This window comes from Anas acuta, chromosome Z (genome assembly GCF_963932015.1).
Source record: "Anas acuta chromosome Z, bAnaAcu1.1, whole genome shotgun sequence".
Lineage (NCBI taxonomy): Eukaryota > Metazoa > Chordata > Aves > Anseriformes > Anatidae > Anas > Anas acuta.
In genome coordinates, this window is record NC_089017.1 from 57,544,213 (window position 1) to 57,561,313 (window position 17,101).

Genomic DNA, 17,101 nt, shown 5'->3' on the forward strand with positions numbered 1-17,101 from the left:
CCTGATGTGGCAGCTGGTCCTACCTAGACTCCTTCCTTCAGCAGCTGAAGAACAGAGGTACCGGGTAGGTGTAGGTGCAGACTTGAAAACCACAAGCACTGCTTTCTTCCCCCAAGTCACTTGTTTTCATCTACTCCCAGAAACGTTACTTCAGCTGAGGTACTTCAGAGATGGGATATAATAATATGAACAGCCAAACTACTGTATTTTCAGCTTTTATTTAAAAAAAAAAAAAAAGGAAAAAGACAACACATTTACATTTCAGAATATTTTTAAATAAGGCCTTTTTGTTAAAGCTTTAGATATTTAAAAAGAGTCTACAATATTCACACCTGCATGGAGCTTTGCAAATCACACAGTAGTCACCAACAGCTATATTGCACAAAGATCCACACAATATCACACCATTCTTAGCTTAGTCTACATCGTAAAGTGCTGTTTTGTATGAAGAAACTTGTTTTGGAAAAATAAGTATCTGTATAGGCAAGTACCACTGAATTGTATTTCTGAAAGGTGACGCTCCCACTGGACAGGAAAAACATCATTTGCCTCTGACATTAAGTTTCTATTTAATAAGCTGGAGCAAGCACCATGTAGTACTGCAATGAACACATCCAAAGGATTCAACACCAGAAGTGTTATCAATTTTTAAACTCAGAATGAGATAAATACAAACAGACATATCAAAAGGCAGATAAATGTTAAAAGTAGCATCAGTCTGTGTCCAGTAAAATAAGTAATTGCATAGCAGGGCACACCTTAAATGAATGTAAGGTAAAGCTACAGCAGAAAACAACCCGGAATTCTTCTTCCCTTACTTCTGTATTCTCAAACCAGTACTTTTTTCTTTTTTTTTTCTTAAAGTAAGTGAGCCTTAGGGACAGTCTCTATGTATCTAAGATGATGTGCATAGTTTATGAATATTTTCAAGAAGTAACAAAATGCTAAAGCCTGGTGATATTGGTCCAGATGCTTCCAAAGAATCCAAATGTGGAATTGTGGAGAGCTAACTAACGCAAAACCTGTAATATAGACCAATTTCTGAAACAGAATAATAAAAATTAATGACATATTTGTCTGTAGAAAGAGATTTGATCTGGGGACAAGATTGGGAAATCCAATCCTATAATCTGTAGCCTTAAATTGATACTAGATTCGGCAGATAAATGGAAAAATGACAATTATGCATTGGGACAAGTCACAGCTACTGAAAACAGAATCTTGTCTCCTGAGTCTGTTTGACTTACTGAGCTCACAAGAACATGGATCTTCGAGTCAGAGCATACTAAAATGTAAGGGTTTTCAATAGCTGAGTAATTAACTACGGTTTAATAAATGGAAGGAATGGTACATGTTTAACAGAGAGGAAGAGAATTGATGTCCCATTACAATATAAATTGTTGCAAGATCTGGAAAAGGAAGCAAACAAAATGGACTGCAGTTGTGTGTCCTATAAAATTTCTCCAAACAATCAAGACTAGAAGTGACTGGAGAATCAACCCTTGGTACTTGCAGTACTTGCAGTACAAAGTGACTAGGTAAGCTGGCAGATGAAACTCAACCTTAAATGCAAGCTAGTGCCTCAGGTGGAGAAGCCCTGCATGTGCACATCTTGTTCACAGCTAACCATAAGGATTGTGTGGAAAACACTGCAGAAGTAAATCCATGCACATCAGCTTAATACTTGGCCAAATATTAATATTGGCCAAAAAAAGGCAAATACAGTTTTAGGACTACAGAAAGAAGCAAATCCCAGGACTTCTGTCATTCTTCACAGAAGTGTCTGTACAGAGTCCGTCTCAGAAGGCAAGAGAAGGAGAGGGCAGCAGGATGCTCACACGGACAGAATTGCTTCTATTTAGTGAGAAACTAGACAGGCTACAAAACACAAAGGGATGGGTACAACAGGAGAGAAAGGCTATGACAATTATTACAAAAGGAAAAGACTTACAGAGTAACAGCTAAGGGACAAGTTGCCATTTCTCCTTCAGGAGAAAGTTCCACGAGACACCCACTGCTTCAGCACTGCTGCCTGAGGTATCAAAGTGCTTCTCTCATCGGCAGGCAAAAAGCTCTAGAATTTGCTCCTACATGGCATTAATAAGGCAGAAAACGTTTGTGGTGAGACACACACAAGAGGTTGCCCTTGCTGAGCCTTTCTAGCCCCCAAAGAGCTGTCGTGCTCACCTCCCACCAGTTTTCCCTTCTGCCATTTCTTCCTGACAGTGGTCACTGGATGGAGGCTTAGGAGAGAGGACACTGAGCGGGGCAGACTCGTCAGCACAGCAGTTCAGACAGCAAAGCACAGCTAAGGTTTTGCACTACGACTTACATTCATTTAAGTGTACTGTGATTTTCAGGTCCCAGTTCATTGCTCTACAGCTATATACAGGTACTTAGTAAGCATACTTCACACACATTCATCGAGATGCGACGTGATATCCCCAATTCAGAAAGCACCAAGTGTGTATTAGAAACATCCTTCACTTTAGATGTTATTTTTCCACAATGCAAATTAACAGTGCAACTACTCAACTGTTTGGTTTTTGTTTACATAGATTACTTCCAAACAGATGCAAGCACTACTTCATGATACAGTTTTTAAACATAACAACAGAAATTTGAACAGAAACATCCCTTAAGGCAGAAATTGAGTCTCAAAACTTAATCAGTGCATTTTTATCGTTATTACTAAAAACAAGCCATTACTAGATTAAAAATTTAACTTAAAAACACATTAACAGAAGTACCTGAATTTTTAAAAGTTTGCATGTTATTAGTCATGGTCTTTGCTTTTGTCCTAAATACCAGGTTACTATTACTCACACATGCAAATACTTCTGATTTTGGACTCTAAAGTCTGTTTAAGGTCAAATTGCACTTTATATATTTTATGTAGCCTACACTAAAAACCTGGAAGAGTACAGAAACTTACCATTATACCACCAACTATACAACAGGTGTCAGAACTAGAGTTTCAGCTTACAGTCACATTAAACATATACGAAATACAGCTTCTAATGTAATCTCCTCCTTCCAAAAACAGCCTAAATGTTCCACTGCAATTCTCATTTCTCACTGCTTTGTATTGTATTTGTGCAAGAGTTGTAGAGTGCTCACAGAACCACCTCCAGGGTGCTCATTGGTTAGTCAGAAACCATTGCACCCCTCAGAGGCTTCAGGCAGATTTCTTAAAAGAATAATGGCAATCACACATTGTCAGCTTTGACTTTATTAAATGCAAAGCTGACTGTGTAAGGATTTAATTTACATAAAAGGCAGATTTTCACCCCGACAAGTGATTTTGGTTGCTAGCTGAGCTTCCTCCCCACCTCCCCCTGGGAGGAAAGACTGTGGAGATCAGCATTGCACAGGTCATAAGGAAGGCAGGAGAGCTCCTGGAAGAACATTTCCTACTGGTGGAAGTGTCTGGATCATTTGCTTGGAAAAAAAAAAAAAACAGCACAAAAAAAAAACAAACACAAAAACATGACCCAAAGGCTTGTGTGCAGCACTTAGGTATAATATAATTAATCAGGACTGAAAACTAGGGTAGGACACCTCTGCTCTCATATTCCATCTCAAAACAGCCACAGGAGGAGATCACCACCCTACAGGTCATCCTGGTACTCCAAGTACTTTGTTGCGATGGCTTCCTCAAGGTGAATTGCTGCGCTACCCATTAAGGCAAACGCTGGGTACATTATGCCCGAGCAGTCCACCTCGCACTCGTAGAGGCATTTCATGCGGCCAGCGTCGTAGAAACCCACCTTGCCGCTGTCACAGTCAAGGCAGATCCCCAGGCACGAGGGCAGGGGGAGGACTCTGCTCGCTGCGTCCTTGGGGTCAGCAGCGGCCTTGGGGATGAAGAACTTCTTCATGCCCAAAGTGACCAGCGTGAAAGGCTGTGATGAGTCAAAGCAGGCATCCTCACTCCCGCTGTCATGGCCACTGTCTTGTTCGTACCTGGAACGGAAAAAACAACCATTTGCTTGTCAGGCTTGGGCAGCACTTGTTCACACTGCCAGCTCTGTGAACTAGAGAAAACATTTCTGTTAGGCAGGTAACAACCCGTGATCACTAACAAAACCTCGCGGGGCAAAAATACACCTATGCTGGAAGGGAAGATGCATTTCATAGGGGAGTGCTCACTTGGGCCGCTTGAAACACCTAACAAGAGCTGAACGCTAATTGGAATGAGACCACAGAAGGCTTTACTAAGGAACTATTAAGTTGCAGATTTATCTGAATGTATCTACGCTAGGTAATCATTAAAGAGCCTACAGGTGTAGCAAATTAGTTAACTTGGGAAGTAATTTAGCAAATATGACTCGCCAGTACAGGCAGGATACGTTTAACTTTATTCACACTATGTTAAACAACATCAATAAATACATTTAACATTGATGTTGTCTGGTGAGTTTTTCATGCTGCTGCCGTACTTTATTGCCTTCACAACACAACAATTAATATTTTAAGTTTTAAAGAAAATCACACTCTGCCTGGAGGCTTCCCTGAACACCTGTGTCCCAGCAGGTAGCTGGGGGAAATCTGTAGCCAGATCTCTCAGTCTACATGTTTTCCTCCAGCCTCTGTCACCAGATATAGACCAGAGAAGCACAAGAGCCAATATTCTTCTGTGCAGACAAGTCCTATGTAGATTTGCATTTTTGGTGGTGATTTATTTATTTTTATGGATGAGCAATAGCTGAAGGTTTCCAGATATTCTTGTGACTAAGGAAGAAAGGAAATCCGGAAATCAGGATTGAATTTCTCACTTTGCAGAAAGGCTCCATCTGACTAAACAACTCGAGACACTGGCATTTTTGTATGTTGTATAGGAGAAAGCAAATACATCTGTTACATTAAAAGTTAGAGTCCCCACACAATACTCTCCCAGCCTTCAGCTCCTACATACATCCAAGCTTACTACAGATGTAACTGAGAGCTGGAAACCTTTGTGTTGGCTTGCCCTCTGTACTTTGACTTGTGCTCAGTAGCACTCCCAGTGCTGTATGTAAGCGTATAGCCTGGGAGAAACCAGTGGCTTGGAATGCATCGTGAGTGACGCAAGCTACAGCGAAGATACACAGATACGCACGGTGAACGTTGCACCTCTGAATGGCTGCCAAATCCAGCGTGCTGAGGGAATTACGCCTAGTGACAATTAAGCACTGCTTCAGCCTTGCAACTGATGGATTTTTCCCCCATTTAGCTTTAACTAACACATCTTGACATCTCTACAAACCTGACTCCTTTCCAAAAAAGAAAGACAAAAGGAACCTGGGTAACTAGAACACTTTTCTACTAATGGCAGGGAGCAGGGAGAGCAACAGCACAACCAGCACACACCATATTGCTTCAAGCTATTTTCCACTGTTTTGGTTCATGTTGGTTATTAACTGAGACTAGATTTGCTCTTTAAAATAATTTTTTTAAAAGTCATCTCCTTATATAAAACATATAATGCACAAGCCTGCAATTTACCTTGGGCTGGTCACATCATGGGTATTATGGAACAATTTCTGTATCTTGGCGCTAGAAACGACTCCCACTTTCACCAGGTAGGAATAGGCTTCCACACGAAAGGCCCAGAAGTGCTTCCCTTTGGCAATCCCAGTGTCACCAATGATGTAATCCAGGGTTGTGTAGCATCCAACCTGTATGCGTTCAGCTCCTAGCAGTAGAGGAAATCCAGCTCTACTTTCCACAGCAGTTCTTCTTGGGTTGAGCAGTAGACGTTCACTGTTGTACCCGCACTTGTCATCAAAAAGAAAGCTAAAAACTGAAAAAACAGTATTCCAAGAATTTCTTGTTAGTTATGTATTTCTGGCCTTCTCCCCTTATAAACTACATTCTAACACATTAGCATTAGAAATTCTCATTTCTAAAAGCTACCAGGAATGTCATGCATGCTAATAGTTTCACTATGCAAATTAACCTGTTTATTAACAGTGCTTATACACATGTATGCAACCAATAATGAAACAGAAGTCTGGGAGCTACTGGAAATCACCTAACAGCTCTTAGTACCTACAGATTCAGCACCTTGTGGATATAAGAAAACGCAATACCTGGAGCGGGAGGTGTATGCAAAATAACTTCTTTGCTCCAAGGGCTACAGATGGACCCTTTATATCCTCGAACTCTAAAAGCATAGCTGCTGTCGTCATCAAGATCAGATATGACTTTGCTCTTGCTGCAAACTTCGATCTCCTGCCACATCACATTCTCTTCTTCTCTATTAAACTTACGATACTCGAGAACATAGATATCAGCTGCGTCTGTCTTCCCAGGGGACTCCCAACTAATCACAGCTTTGTTGTATATTCTGCTCTGCTCCTCATTGATTTCTGGTATTTCCAGACCTGGAATGCCAAACATTAAGGAGAAAATTCCTTAAGTTTAGATATTTAGACATACATTATTTTAGAATTTCCACACAAGCCTTTGTTCAGCAGCTTAGCACAGTGGAGGAAAAAAAATAATCTGGAACACGCAGGTAAAGAGTGTAATTTACCATTGGAATAGAAGGACAAGTCGCTAAGGATCTGTTCTTGCTTGGCAGTGTCCACCACAAAGTCTTCAAAAGAAGATTCAGCTGCTGGTCTGAAGCTCTTCAGAGATTCAGTAGCTTTTTGGATTCTGAAAGTACACGAGTGGAGACACAAGAGAGAAAAGAGTTTGTGTGGATTTTTAAAAATAAAAACGCTATAAAATAAAAAGCGCATTCCAATTGTTCTGTTTTCATGTACTTACTGAAGTCTCCCAGGAATTTGTCTCACTAGACAGAATTTAAATTCAAAATTTAAAAGCCTTTTGTATACACATGTGAAGATAACAAACAGATGGCAGAGTATTTTTGACTGTTTGGGGCATTATGTTCGAAGAACAAAGTAGATGTGAAGTGCTAATGGAGAACAACTACTAAGATCAAAAGTTTAAAGCCAGAAGAAACCTGTTTGATTAACTTGCAAATAACTGATATAATCACTGAACAAAGGAATGTGTCAGTGAGCTGAACGGACCACCTTCCCATTGCAGTTTTACTAAGCAGGGCTGGATGTTGCAGAAGGATAAAACCCATTCAGTGCACACTGTAACGCGGTAATTTCTTCTGAGCTGTACCTGGACTGGTCACAGGGCTCTGCAATACAAGGTACTGCACTCAGAACCTTGCTAGCAGGTGTCAAGAGAATGTTTGACCAGGCATCCTACAACAGAACGTGCATCTAAACCAGGAGATAATTGAGGTACCTGACATGAAGTTGTTTTGCTGTTTGAACAAAACAGGACTGATCTGTTTCTTTAAGTACTTCTTGAGCATATCCAACGAGGCCATTATTTTCCAGGAGACCTTGATATTCTTCTGCCTGGGTTCTCAATTTGTCCAGTCTTAAATTCTTAGATGCTTCAATTGCCCGAAGAGCTGCAGATTTCTTCTCCTCCAGAACATGAATTAACTTCTCAAAACTCTGAGATGCCTCTTCTTTAGCTCTTTCCCCGTTGCACTAGGAGGGAACAAAATACATTTCAGACTGATTCCACAGGACCGTGGCTTTGTATAGAAACATACCTAAGGTTTCTCAAGCTATCACAGCAATCTAGTCATCTGTTTGAGTGACAAGACTTAAGAGCTCTGTTAAGCACTGAAAATGCAAGCAACAGTGCACCCAAACTAGTGAGCGTTTATCATCTTAACACAGCCAACGAAGGGGAGAAAAATATTCCTCTGATTACGCCTTGAATTATGCAGGACATTCCTCTGCCTAAACAGCTCATGGAAAAGCACTATAAAAGCAGGTCAGCCTCTGAAGTCTTCTTGCCCAAGAGGCTGGTGCTCTTCCATCTTCCCTTATCATCTTGCATCAGGAGCCTGCACCCATTTCCCACGTATGCCCTTACAGCAGCAGGCCCACCCCAACTACGAAAAAAGAACTATAAAGCACAGGTATGGTCTACACTAAGACATGGGCCGGGACATGACCTCCTGCAATTTCTGTCACAGAGTTGTGCAGCTTGTATGCAGAGAATGTCCCCAGCTCTGACTCTCCTATAGCGAGTTTTTGTCCTTAATTCTGACTTTCTTGCAACATCCTCAAGAGAAATAGAAAGCAGGAATCGTGCACTGCCATTAATACACAGACCTTGAAGTTTAACCCAGCTTTCCTTGGGTAAAGCATCAAATAAGCTTTATTTCAATTACATTTTCACTAGCACCTAAAACTTGCTTTCCCTCCGTATGTTGTCTAAATTTTTTACCGTAGTTTTTTACTGACTAACACAAACTGTACAGAAATTGTTTGTATTTTCAGTTAGCTAATAAAAAGCTGTGCTAGGAACAGCTCCAGTCCCCGCTGCATCCCTTCAAGGACCATCCCCTACCAACCAACAAATCATTCTTACCTCTGTTTCTTTCAGCAGCAGACCCAGCTGTGAGATGTGAGCTTTCACCTGGCTCTCCTTACTGATGAGGTACTCTATATCTTTTGAAAGCTTTTCCTGTCAAAATAAAATGGCAAAATGGCAGAACAAAAAGGATTTCCCACCCAAACTGACCACCAGCACAGGTGGTCACCCTGCAAGCGTTCGGTTTATCTTGTTACAGGGCTGACAGCCTGCCAACAGTTACAGAAGGCAACACTGCAGAGCACTGCTAGATAAATCAGGATGAGCAAGGAGGGAGACCAGGTGACTTTTCTGAGCAAAACAGGGAGCACATGCAAGATACAGTGACCTAAGTTGGCTCACTCCTTCCCAAACTTCAGGAGCCTGAAGGACATTACTACAACTTACAAAAAAGCCTTGCTATTGATTCATTTTTCATAACATTTGCTAGAGAATTTAGAGGTATGGAGCACTATCTTATGCACTTCCCCATTTGAAAGAGTTCTAATCAGTACAGGAGCAGCCCTGCAAACAGGCAAGGAGGCCAAAGTGCAGAAGGCAGGAAGGTTTGGTCTCCCCCCAACTCCATCCTCTCTCTTCCTTTTCTTTCCCCTCTGTCCTCTCTCATCCTTTCTTCCACTTTCTTTTTTGTTTCTTCCACTTTCTTTTTTGTGAACAAGGGGAAAAAGAAAAGGAAGAAGAGAAGGTAGCTGAAAGCATTCGCTAATAACAAGATATTGCTTGCACGTCTTTCTTGTTGTACTAGGCTTAGGGAATCAATAGCTATACAGCTTCAGAAACACACCATGTCCCAACAGATACTTCAGTTTCATATTTTACCAGGCTGCCTTTAAGGTGTCAGCTCACCCAACACACAAGGAAACCAACCTGAAAACACTGAGTGGCATGAGCTAGGCTGTAAAGCACTAACATCTTAAACTCTCTGAAAGGGTCAGCGCTGCTGCACAGATGGCTAAATTAAGGTGGAGGCCCTTTGAAGTGGTTTATGCTTCAGCCACCATAGAATATACAATTGCTTTCTCAGGCATGTGCCATGTCATGTTAATAGGCACATTAACAGACGTTGCACAACAGCATGCCTCACGACTAGCTCAGTGTCCCCCAAGCACACGTCCAGGCTCCCTGCCAGAGGCAGTTTGTCCTCACAACAGAAGCTCAGTGCTCTTCCCATTCTTAAGGCTGGGTCAAACAACATTTACTTTTACCTTCAGTGTTTTATAGGCAGTGCTCATCGTTGTTACCCTGTGGTTTGCGTGAGATCCACCCAGTTTACAAAGATGACAGACAGGCCTTCTGCAGATTTCACAGTACATGTTTACTCTTTCCATTTCATGTTCTGGGCACATCAAAATCTGAAAAAAAAAAAAAAATAGAAAGCAAAGAATGAAGGTGTGTTTCCAAAAGCAAAGCATTAAAACAAACAGCAATCCCACAGCATCTGACTGCCACAATGGATTTTTATTTTTTATGTTCACTTTAGCTGCTGTCTTTTTATATTTGTTCATCCAGGAGATGAAACGCAGTTTCAGTGAGGTCTACAGTAGGTAAATATGTAGCAATGACGATGTACACATCCCATAGCCTCCATACTGCAATTAATCCTCTTGCTAATCCCTGAAGTGGTTTGCATGCCTTAAGCTCCCTGTACTCACATTCAGGGCTTTAAATGCAATATACAACACACCCCACCCTCTCAAATTTAACCGTGTCCAGGTCAGCACCTCAGTTCTGTCTTGAAACTGACGTGATCCCTTTCTTAAAGCAAAGAGTTGCTCTAAGACTGTGATGATTTACATCTAAACTAGACTCGGCTCAGCCACACGGCCACTGGTCTTGGAGCAACGAGTGAAATACAACCTCCGCCACCAGTCCCTGTCTGTTTAAAGACAAAAGGCTCCAGTGTTTCATTTATTTTTTCTGACTCCAATTACAGGCTGTTCGTGCCAAGTTCCACTCCACGTATCAGCTTTAGCAGTAGCCTGAAAAATCTGGTGCTCGCGAAATCATCTTTCAAAAACTGAACATGTATGTTGGAATAACTACTCAGCGAGGGGAGGGGAAGTGCAACTCAACTCCAAGCTCAAACAACAGATACACACACCTAAAAGGGGGGAAAAGATTAAGAAAATCCTTTTGCCTCATTCCAAAGCACTGCAAGACAACATCTGGGTCACAGGAACAGAAAGGACAAGACATCATGGCCAGCAGCTGAGCCACTAAAAATATCATCTCTTAATTTTAACACAAAAAAAAAAAAAACAAGGGAGGGGAAAAAAATTGCCAGTGGCACAAACCTGGGCACACTAAACTAAACCACAGACCATCCGTGAAACCAACTCTCAAACCCCAAATGTTATCCGAGACTACGGGGCAGAAGCCAGAGACACCAGTCTCACTAGCACCTTGGTTCATCAGGCTTCATTAAGCAGAACACAATAAGCCATCCCACACATGATAAGGCATCTATCTCATTGTTTAGTTAATTTAAAAAAAAAAAAAAAAGGAAACTGTTGGGAAAAATCAACTGTGCCAGCAGGTTATCTCTAAGGAACTGCATTCATCTCAGTCCATGGAAGTCCTTTTTCCACAGCAGCGTCCAGCCACGCTCAACAGGAACCACACATTTTTATTCACCTCCTGGGTAAATCTAGCTTACAGCCTGCAAGCTGTAAGAGGTAGAAGAGGTAGATGATCCCCTCACGCCCCCAGTGTTGCAATTTGCTCTGCGATCTAGTTTTAAGTTATGACTGGGAACACTGCTTAGGAGACTAAAAAACACTCCACGTACTGAGTTCTGGTCTTGACAATGGACTGTAACAAAAAATGCACTTTCCTTAGACTAAAATCAAACACTCCTCAAAAAAAGTAAAGTTAATTTGCTGCTGCTAGGACATTCATTTTTACACCACATAAATGTACTTTTGTATCTACAATTTTATTTTTTTAAAAATGCTTCTGTTTCCACCCATAATTTTAAAGAGCTACATCAAGCGTTTCTGTGATTTATCAAGGCCATGGATATCAAATCTATTTCTCCCCCTTTTGCCCTCCTTCAACAGAATTCAGCTACTGATTTTTAAACCTAGTTTTAATCTAGATGTAGTTTAACAACATGTGGTACCTGCAGGAGTACACAGAGACCATCAGATGGCTTTGGCATTTTTAAGTAGAAATACTGCTGCAGTGAGGGCTGAGATACCACAGAAGCAAAGTTTAGGTGTGGTACAGCATTTCACATCAACGGGTGGAAGATAGCACACAAACTCCTAATTTTCAAGTTTCACTTTTACCCAGTAAAGTGGCGTTTCACAAAATTAGCCACCTTCTAGCCCATTTCAAAGCATTTCAAGCACAGGCTTGCTGTTAACTGGAACGGGTATGCTAGAAAGAACTGCACCATTCCAGATATCCATCATCTCCGAGCTCACTACTTCTTGAGTCGCAAATCCTTCCAGCCTCAGAAGACAGAGCACCAGTAAAGAGCTTCTTACACCACCCACATCAGATTTAATGAAGTGAATCAACACTCCCTGAACACGGTGGGACCTTCAGGGACTCAAGGGGCACCTGGACCAATGCACACTGTGCGTCAGACCCTACTCTCCTCACCACCAGGGTCAGCCTGCTCGGGGGCCACGCAATCCTTCCCCCCTCAGGACAGACCCTGGGAGCACCTGGAATGTTTGCCTGGAGTAAAGGTATGTTAGCTTCATCTTAAATGCCTCTCCTTATGCTACATCCCTTCTAAATTAGGGACTGGAGCTCTATGCTAGAAACTAGCTCATTACTGGGGCCGCTTTTAATTGCCCTTGCCCCTATGTCCTGCCCCAAAATGTACAAGTAGAGCTATGCACCACGACACCACCTGCATGGGACCAAGACCCAGCAAGCTGTGAGCACAGCTGGTCTGCTCCAGCAAGTGCTAGCCCTGAGCACCACTGCCACCAGGAAATCCATGAAAATCAGCCCACTGCACTCTCCTCGTCACCAGCCACAGGTATGCAGCAAATGCTGGGACACCAAGGTCTGCTGTGGTCTTTTGCCAGAGGGATGGCAGACGTGGCAATTCCTCTTATCACGCAACTCAAATCCACCAGGGCACAGCCTTGTTCTGCATCACACTTTGCAGGAGAAACAACATCAATTTGCAGGCACTCTGTTTTGTCTGAACGCAGCAGCAGTGTGTGAAGTAGAAATTTTGCCATTACATCAGTCTCTTTTACTATAGCTAGAGAATTGCACGGTGTAATTTCAACTGAGACCTGAACTCCCATCCTGAGCCACTGCTAGATGCAAGAAGGAAGGCCAGAAAAAGATGTTTGTGTTGGATCAAGTTCAGGCTCAAAATATCCAAAAGGACCTCGGACACTCCTCACATACCTGGTATACCCTTCACCATCTTTGCTGCCCTCGTTAGGGCACTCTCTGATAGTTTTACACCCTTATAGTGGGATGCCCAAAACTGCACTGAAGGTGAGGCCACACCAGCACAGAGCAGAGCAGGACTATCCCTTCCCTTGACCAGCCGGCAGTGCTGTGCCTGATGCACCAAATCCCACACAAGCTCAGAGCCAGCTGGGAGTCTGTCATTCTCACAGTCACGCTCCTCTGAATTAAGGCTCCTGAGGTCCCAGGGCCCATCTTCGGTGTTAAAAAGAATGGGAAGAAAGCATTAAACATCCCTGTTTTACTGGCATCCCCATCTGTGAGGTGCCCAACCTGCTCCTGCACTCTGAACAGGTGGTACTTAAAAAGTGACCAGCACTGATGGACCCCAGCGCCTTCAAAAGCAGCTCCCAAGGGACCTTACCAACTCGTCCCCTGAGCAGTCGCAAGTCTGCTCTCCCCACACCCAGGACTGAAGTTTTGGTGGCAGTTTTTCTCCTGTCACCAAAGCCTTGAAGCTCAGCTACTTCACGGTGGCTGCGGCCAAGATGTGACCAATCACTACTTCACCCACAAGACCTCTCCGTTCACAAGCAACAAATCCAGGGGGCACCTCTCCTGGTCGGCTCCCTTAGTGCAATTCTAGATATTCAACATCATTAAGTCTTGGAAAAAAAAAAAAAAAAAAAGGCACAAAAAGCATCTCTAATGACAATTAACACAATCCATTACCAAAGTAAAAAAAAATAAAATTCCAAACCCTTAAGGATTGTCTTTAAGTGTGTTCTCAATGTATGTTTCAACAGCAACTACTTTAAAAAAACAAAAGCTTACGATTCCCTCCAGAAATGACCGCAGGACTCAATAAAGCAACGCTGGTCCTTGAAAGGCCCTGCCGCAGCACAAACACGTCAGAAGCAATACCTGAACACAGTAATCCAAATTCCAAAAGGTACAGTGTACTCACCTTGGGTCTGAAATTGGTGGTTGGTCCGACATACTCGTGCTGGGCTTTGAGGGTTCCCCAGGGGTGGTGTACTTTGAAACACTCGTTGCAATAGCTTGCGCTGCAGTCCATGCAGCTCTTGGTGGATTCTTGAGGCGGAGGTTTGCAGAAGTCACACATGATAGCTATGGCTGCCCTGGCTGCCTGCCTGTGCCTTTCCACAATGGTTTCCAACGTTAAATTGCGAAACAAGCCATTGATGCCACGTTCTCCAAGGTCAATATCGTGCTGACAGCCAGGACAAGGGAACAGAGTTGTTCTAGGAGTCAGTGAATTGCGCTTTCTGCCTGTGTAGACAGCAAATCCTGATTTAGAAGGAGCACAAACAGAAGAGTTTTAGGTTTTAAAGGTGGAAGCGCGGGAGCTTACGAACCAATTCCAAACTACGGTAGCACATCATCCAGACCAGTACGATCAATACCAACTCATACACACTCTGCCAAGCCAAAGAGAGTAAGCTTGCCATGAGAAGGTGCTGTCACGTTTGAGTCCAGGGGACGCTATGAACTGCTCTAAAACTTACTCCTACGTGCAGGCAGATTTAACTGTTCCAATTCTGCCTTCTGCTTCCTGCAGCTTTGTTTCTTGCAATGCCAGAACAGTGACACCTTCTTCTTCAGAGCAAGCACTGCACTGCCAGGCACGAGTGCAGACAGGTCCTTTCCTGCTCAGAGCTCATCCTTGGTGGAGGGGACTGCCTCAGCTTGTGGCCTTGACCGGCCAGAGGCTTTGCACAGCAATAAATCCATGCCTTCCCAAACCTAAGGAACATCTATGTTAGCTACACACAGCACAGGGACTAGCCCTTCCCTGGATGAAAGGCCAAGATAAAGGAGGACTGCTAAATAAGCCCCAAATACCAAGGGAGACACTGAGATGAAGAAGTTGGAGAGTTTCCTCCACCCTGAATTAGGGAACCATAACTACGGACAGATAACTACAGACAATTTTCTCCTCCTCTCTCAAATAAAGCGACTGAAGGCTTGAGTCAAGCTGCAAGCCGAAAAGAGCCTCTGGAGCCTCACGCAGACCTGAAAGCTGTTTACAGCAAGCACAATGCTCTTCAAGCTACCTGAACCCAAGGGGAACGACGATCACAAAGCAGTCACTTAAGGATTTCTGAAACAGGCTAAGCCAGCACATAGGCCTAATGTGTACCTTCTCTGCTTCCCCTTGTAAAGAAGCAAAAAAATCATCCTCTGCAGCTGGACCACGGTTTTTAAATCCCTTTGAGAGGAGTGCATGCTGCTGTAACTAACAAGTTCATGAATGGAGGGGACAAACCTGAATTCTTAGTCTTGAAATGGGTTCTTCTTCAGGAAGGGAAATTTGTTCTTATCTAAACTTAGTCATTACCTTCCCTTCAGAAATGTTGATGCCTTATTTCTTTTTGAAGCATCCTTTGACACCAGACAAAAAGACACTTGCTTTGCACTGCTCTTCTGCCGCTGCTTCACCCAGCACTTCACAACTCCCTTTCCTATCGTGCCCTTTCAAGTCTCTCTAATAAGAAAAAAGAAAACCAACACGCACAAAACCCAACAACGCTCCCACAAGGAACTAGCTCCTTTGAACGCCTTTGAAATGTGCCCCGTGATAGTTATGTGTGATCGTCAGCTTAGAAACCACATCCAGAAGCATGAATAAGAGCGCACAAGCTGGCAGTCTCACACCTCAGCTGGTCCCACACCTTCCTGCAGGTTCTGAGCAGAACCACCCGATCACGTCTACAGGACACCATACACATGACCCAAGTCACCATGCACAACTCTCTGGCTAAGGGAAGCAGAGGACTGGTGGGTTTAAGTTTTTTTGTTTTTTTTCTGGTACTTACTTGCTGTGAATTAATTACCCAAACTGCATGTCCTGCAATACCTGTAACTTGGCACACACAGCAACACACACATGCAATGCACAGAACAGCAGTGAAACACAAACTGGATCTTGAACGTATGCTCCAAGCGAGCACTGTGCACAGAAACGCAGAGAGATCTTCTACACAGACTTGTACAATGGCCTCAACAAAAGGATGATTTTGCATGCAGTGCCATGCAGTCAATCGCTATAGAAAGGGATTCAGAGCACTTACGTTTGCTGAAGCTAAGAAAATAATGGCACAGTGTTGTATGTACAGGGACTGCCTACAAGCAGTTCACTACAGCAGAGAGCAAGCAATGACAAAGCAAGAAAACAAGGGAAAAACAAACAAACAAACAAAAAAAAAAAACAACATGGTGCAGTGGTCAAGTTTAAGAATACAATCTGAAATTCTTATCCAGGAGCATGCTTTGGAAGCCTTGCCCAGGCGGCTCACGCATGGGACTGGTGTTTGTCAATGCAAAGGTGAGATCATCTGCAGTCCAATTGAGGCCTTTCATTCTGCCAGTCGTTGGACAAAACTGGACTGTCATCACGAGCCATGCTTGGCAGCAGCTGGTGACACTCTTCTTCACAGGGAAGCCCCACACAAGTCTTAAGATGTCTCATCCCTTTTCACTTACTGCTCTCTGAGAGCCAGTTTTGCTGCTTCCTGCTCTAAAACCTGACAGCGTGCTTCCTTGGCTCTCCTGCGTGCCCAGCCACTTCTGCAGTTCAAAGTAGGGAAACATCCTTCTTTTTTTTTTTTTTTTGCCTCCAACAAGTGTTAATGCTAACATGCAGCATGAGGTAGCCTGCTTTCTCCAAGCATACGAGGTTCACATGCTTGTATTTTAAAAAGAAAGTGATGATGAAGTGATAAATTACTTGGAGCACACCCCTCCTATCTGCCTTGCATTCAGTTTCCTAAAACTGAGCTGCAAGCACTTCACACAGCAAGAAACTGGAGTTTTGTACTCAAGATGTGTGGCTCAGAGAAACGCAGATCCATCCCATATTGTCTTTTACATTTTGCCAATCCAGTTTCCAACAAGTATGTATTTTGTACAAGTATTAGGAAGCACCACAAGAAACCTCCCGTTGTGGTTTGTCAACAAACCACTTCACTTGCAATGAGTAACTCTATGAGCAACCTAAAAAATAAGCACAGCATGTGCTCAGACTTAGACTCCAAACCCACAAATACTAGAATATGAAGACTCGAGTCAAAGAGCAGCCTTGCATATGCCTTACGCTTAAACTTCCTCTTACCGAGCAGAGGTGCCAACACTTCAAAGGCAGAGAAGCCCAACCTGAACCTCAGGGTTTGCAAAGGGATAAGACATCTTAACGATAAAATTGTGTTTTCCAAGTGAACAGTATCACCAGCATTTCATGATAATGGAAGACATGAAAGCTAAATGTGTGAGTTAAAAAAAAAAA

At 43.0% G+C, this 17,101-nt stretch overlaps 1 protein-coding gene across 4 annotated transcripts in view; it reads right to left on the bottom strand.

Moving 5' to 3' along the window:
• Window positions 1–229: 229 nt before the first annotated feature.
• LOC137848044 (E3 ubiquitin-protein ligase TRIM36-like) overlaps window positions 230–17,101 on the bottom strand; it is a 30,659-nt gene continuing 13,787 nt past the window's right edge. For 2 of the 4 annotated variants that reach the window (XM_068666887.1, XM_068666890.1), the window contains exons 3-10: window positions 13,763–14,106; window positions 9,615–9,761; window positions 8,407–8,502; window positions 7,258–7,511; window positions 6,521–6,645; window positions 6,075–6,368; window positions 5,488–5,785; window positions 230–3,966 (exon numbers count right to left, since the gene is read on the bottom strand). In XM_068666887.1, the coding sequence (XP_068522988.1) occupies window positions 3,612–3,966; window positions 5,488–5,785; window positions 6,075–6,368; window positions 6,521–6,645; window positions 7,258–7,511; window positions 8,407–8,502; window positions 9,615–9,761; window positions 13,763–14,106 (1,913 nt within the window). In that variant the 3' untranslated portion in view covers window positions 230–3,611. The remainder of the gene's footprint in view (window positions 3,967–5,487; window positions 5,786–6,074; window positions 6,369–6,520; window positions 6,646–7,257; window positions 7,512–8,406; window positions 8,503–9,614; window positions 9,762–13,762; window positions 14,107–17,101) is intronic. The other 2 variants (XM_068666889.1, XM_068666888.1) reach the window with 2 other exon arrangements.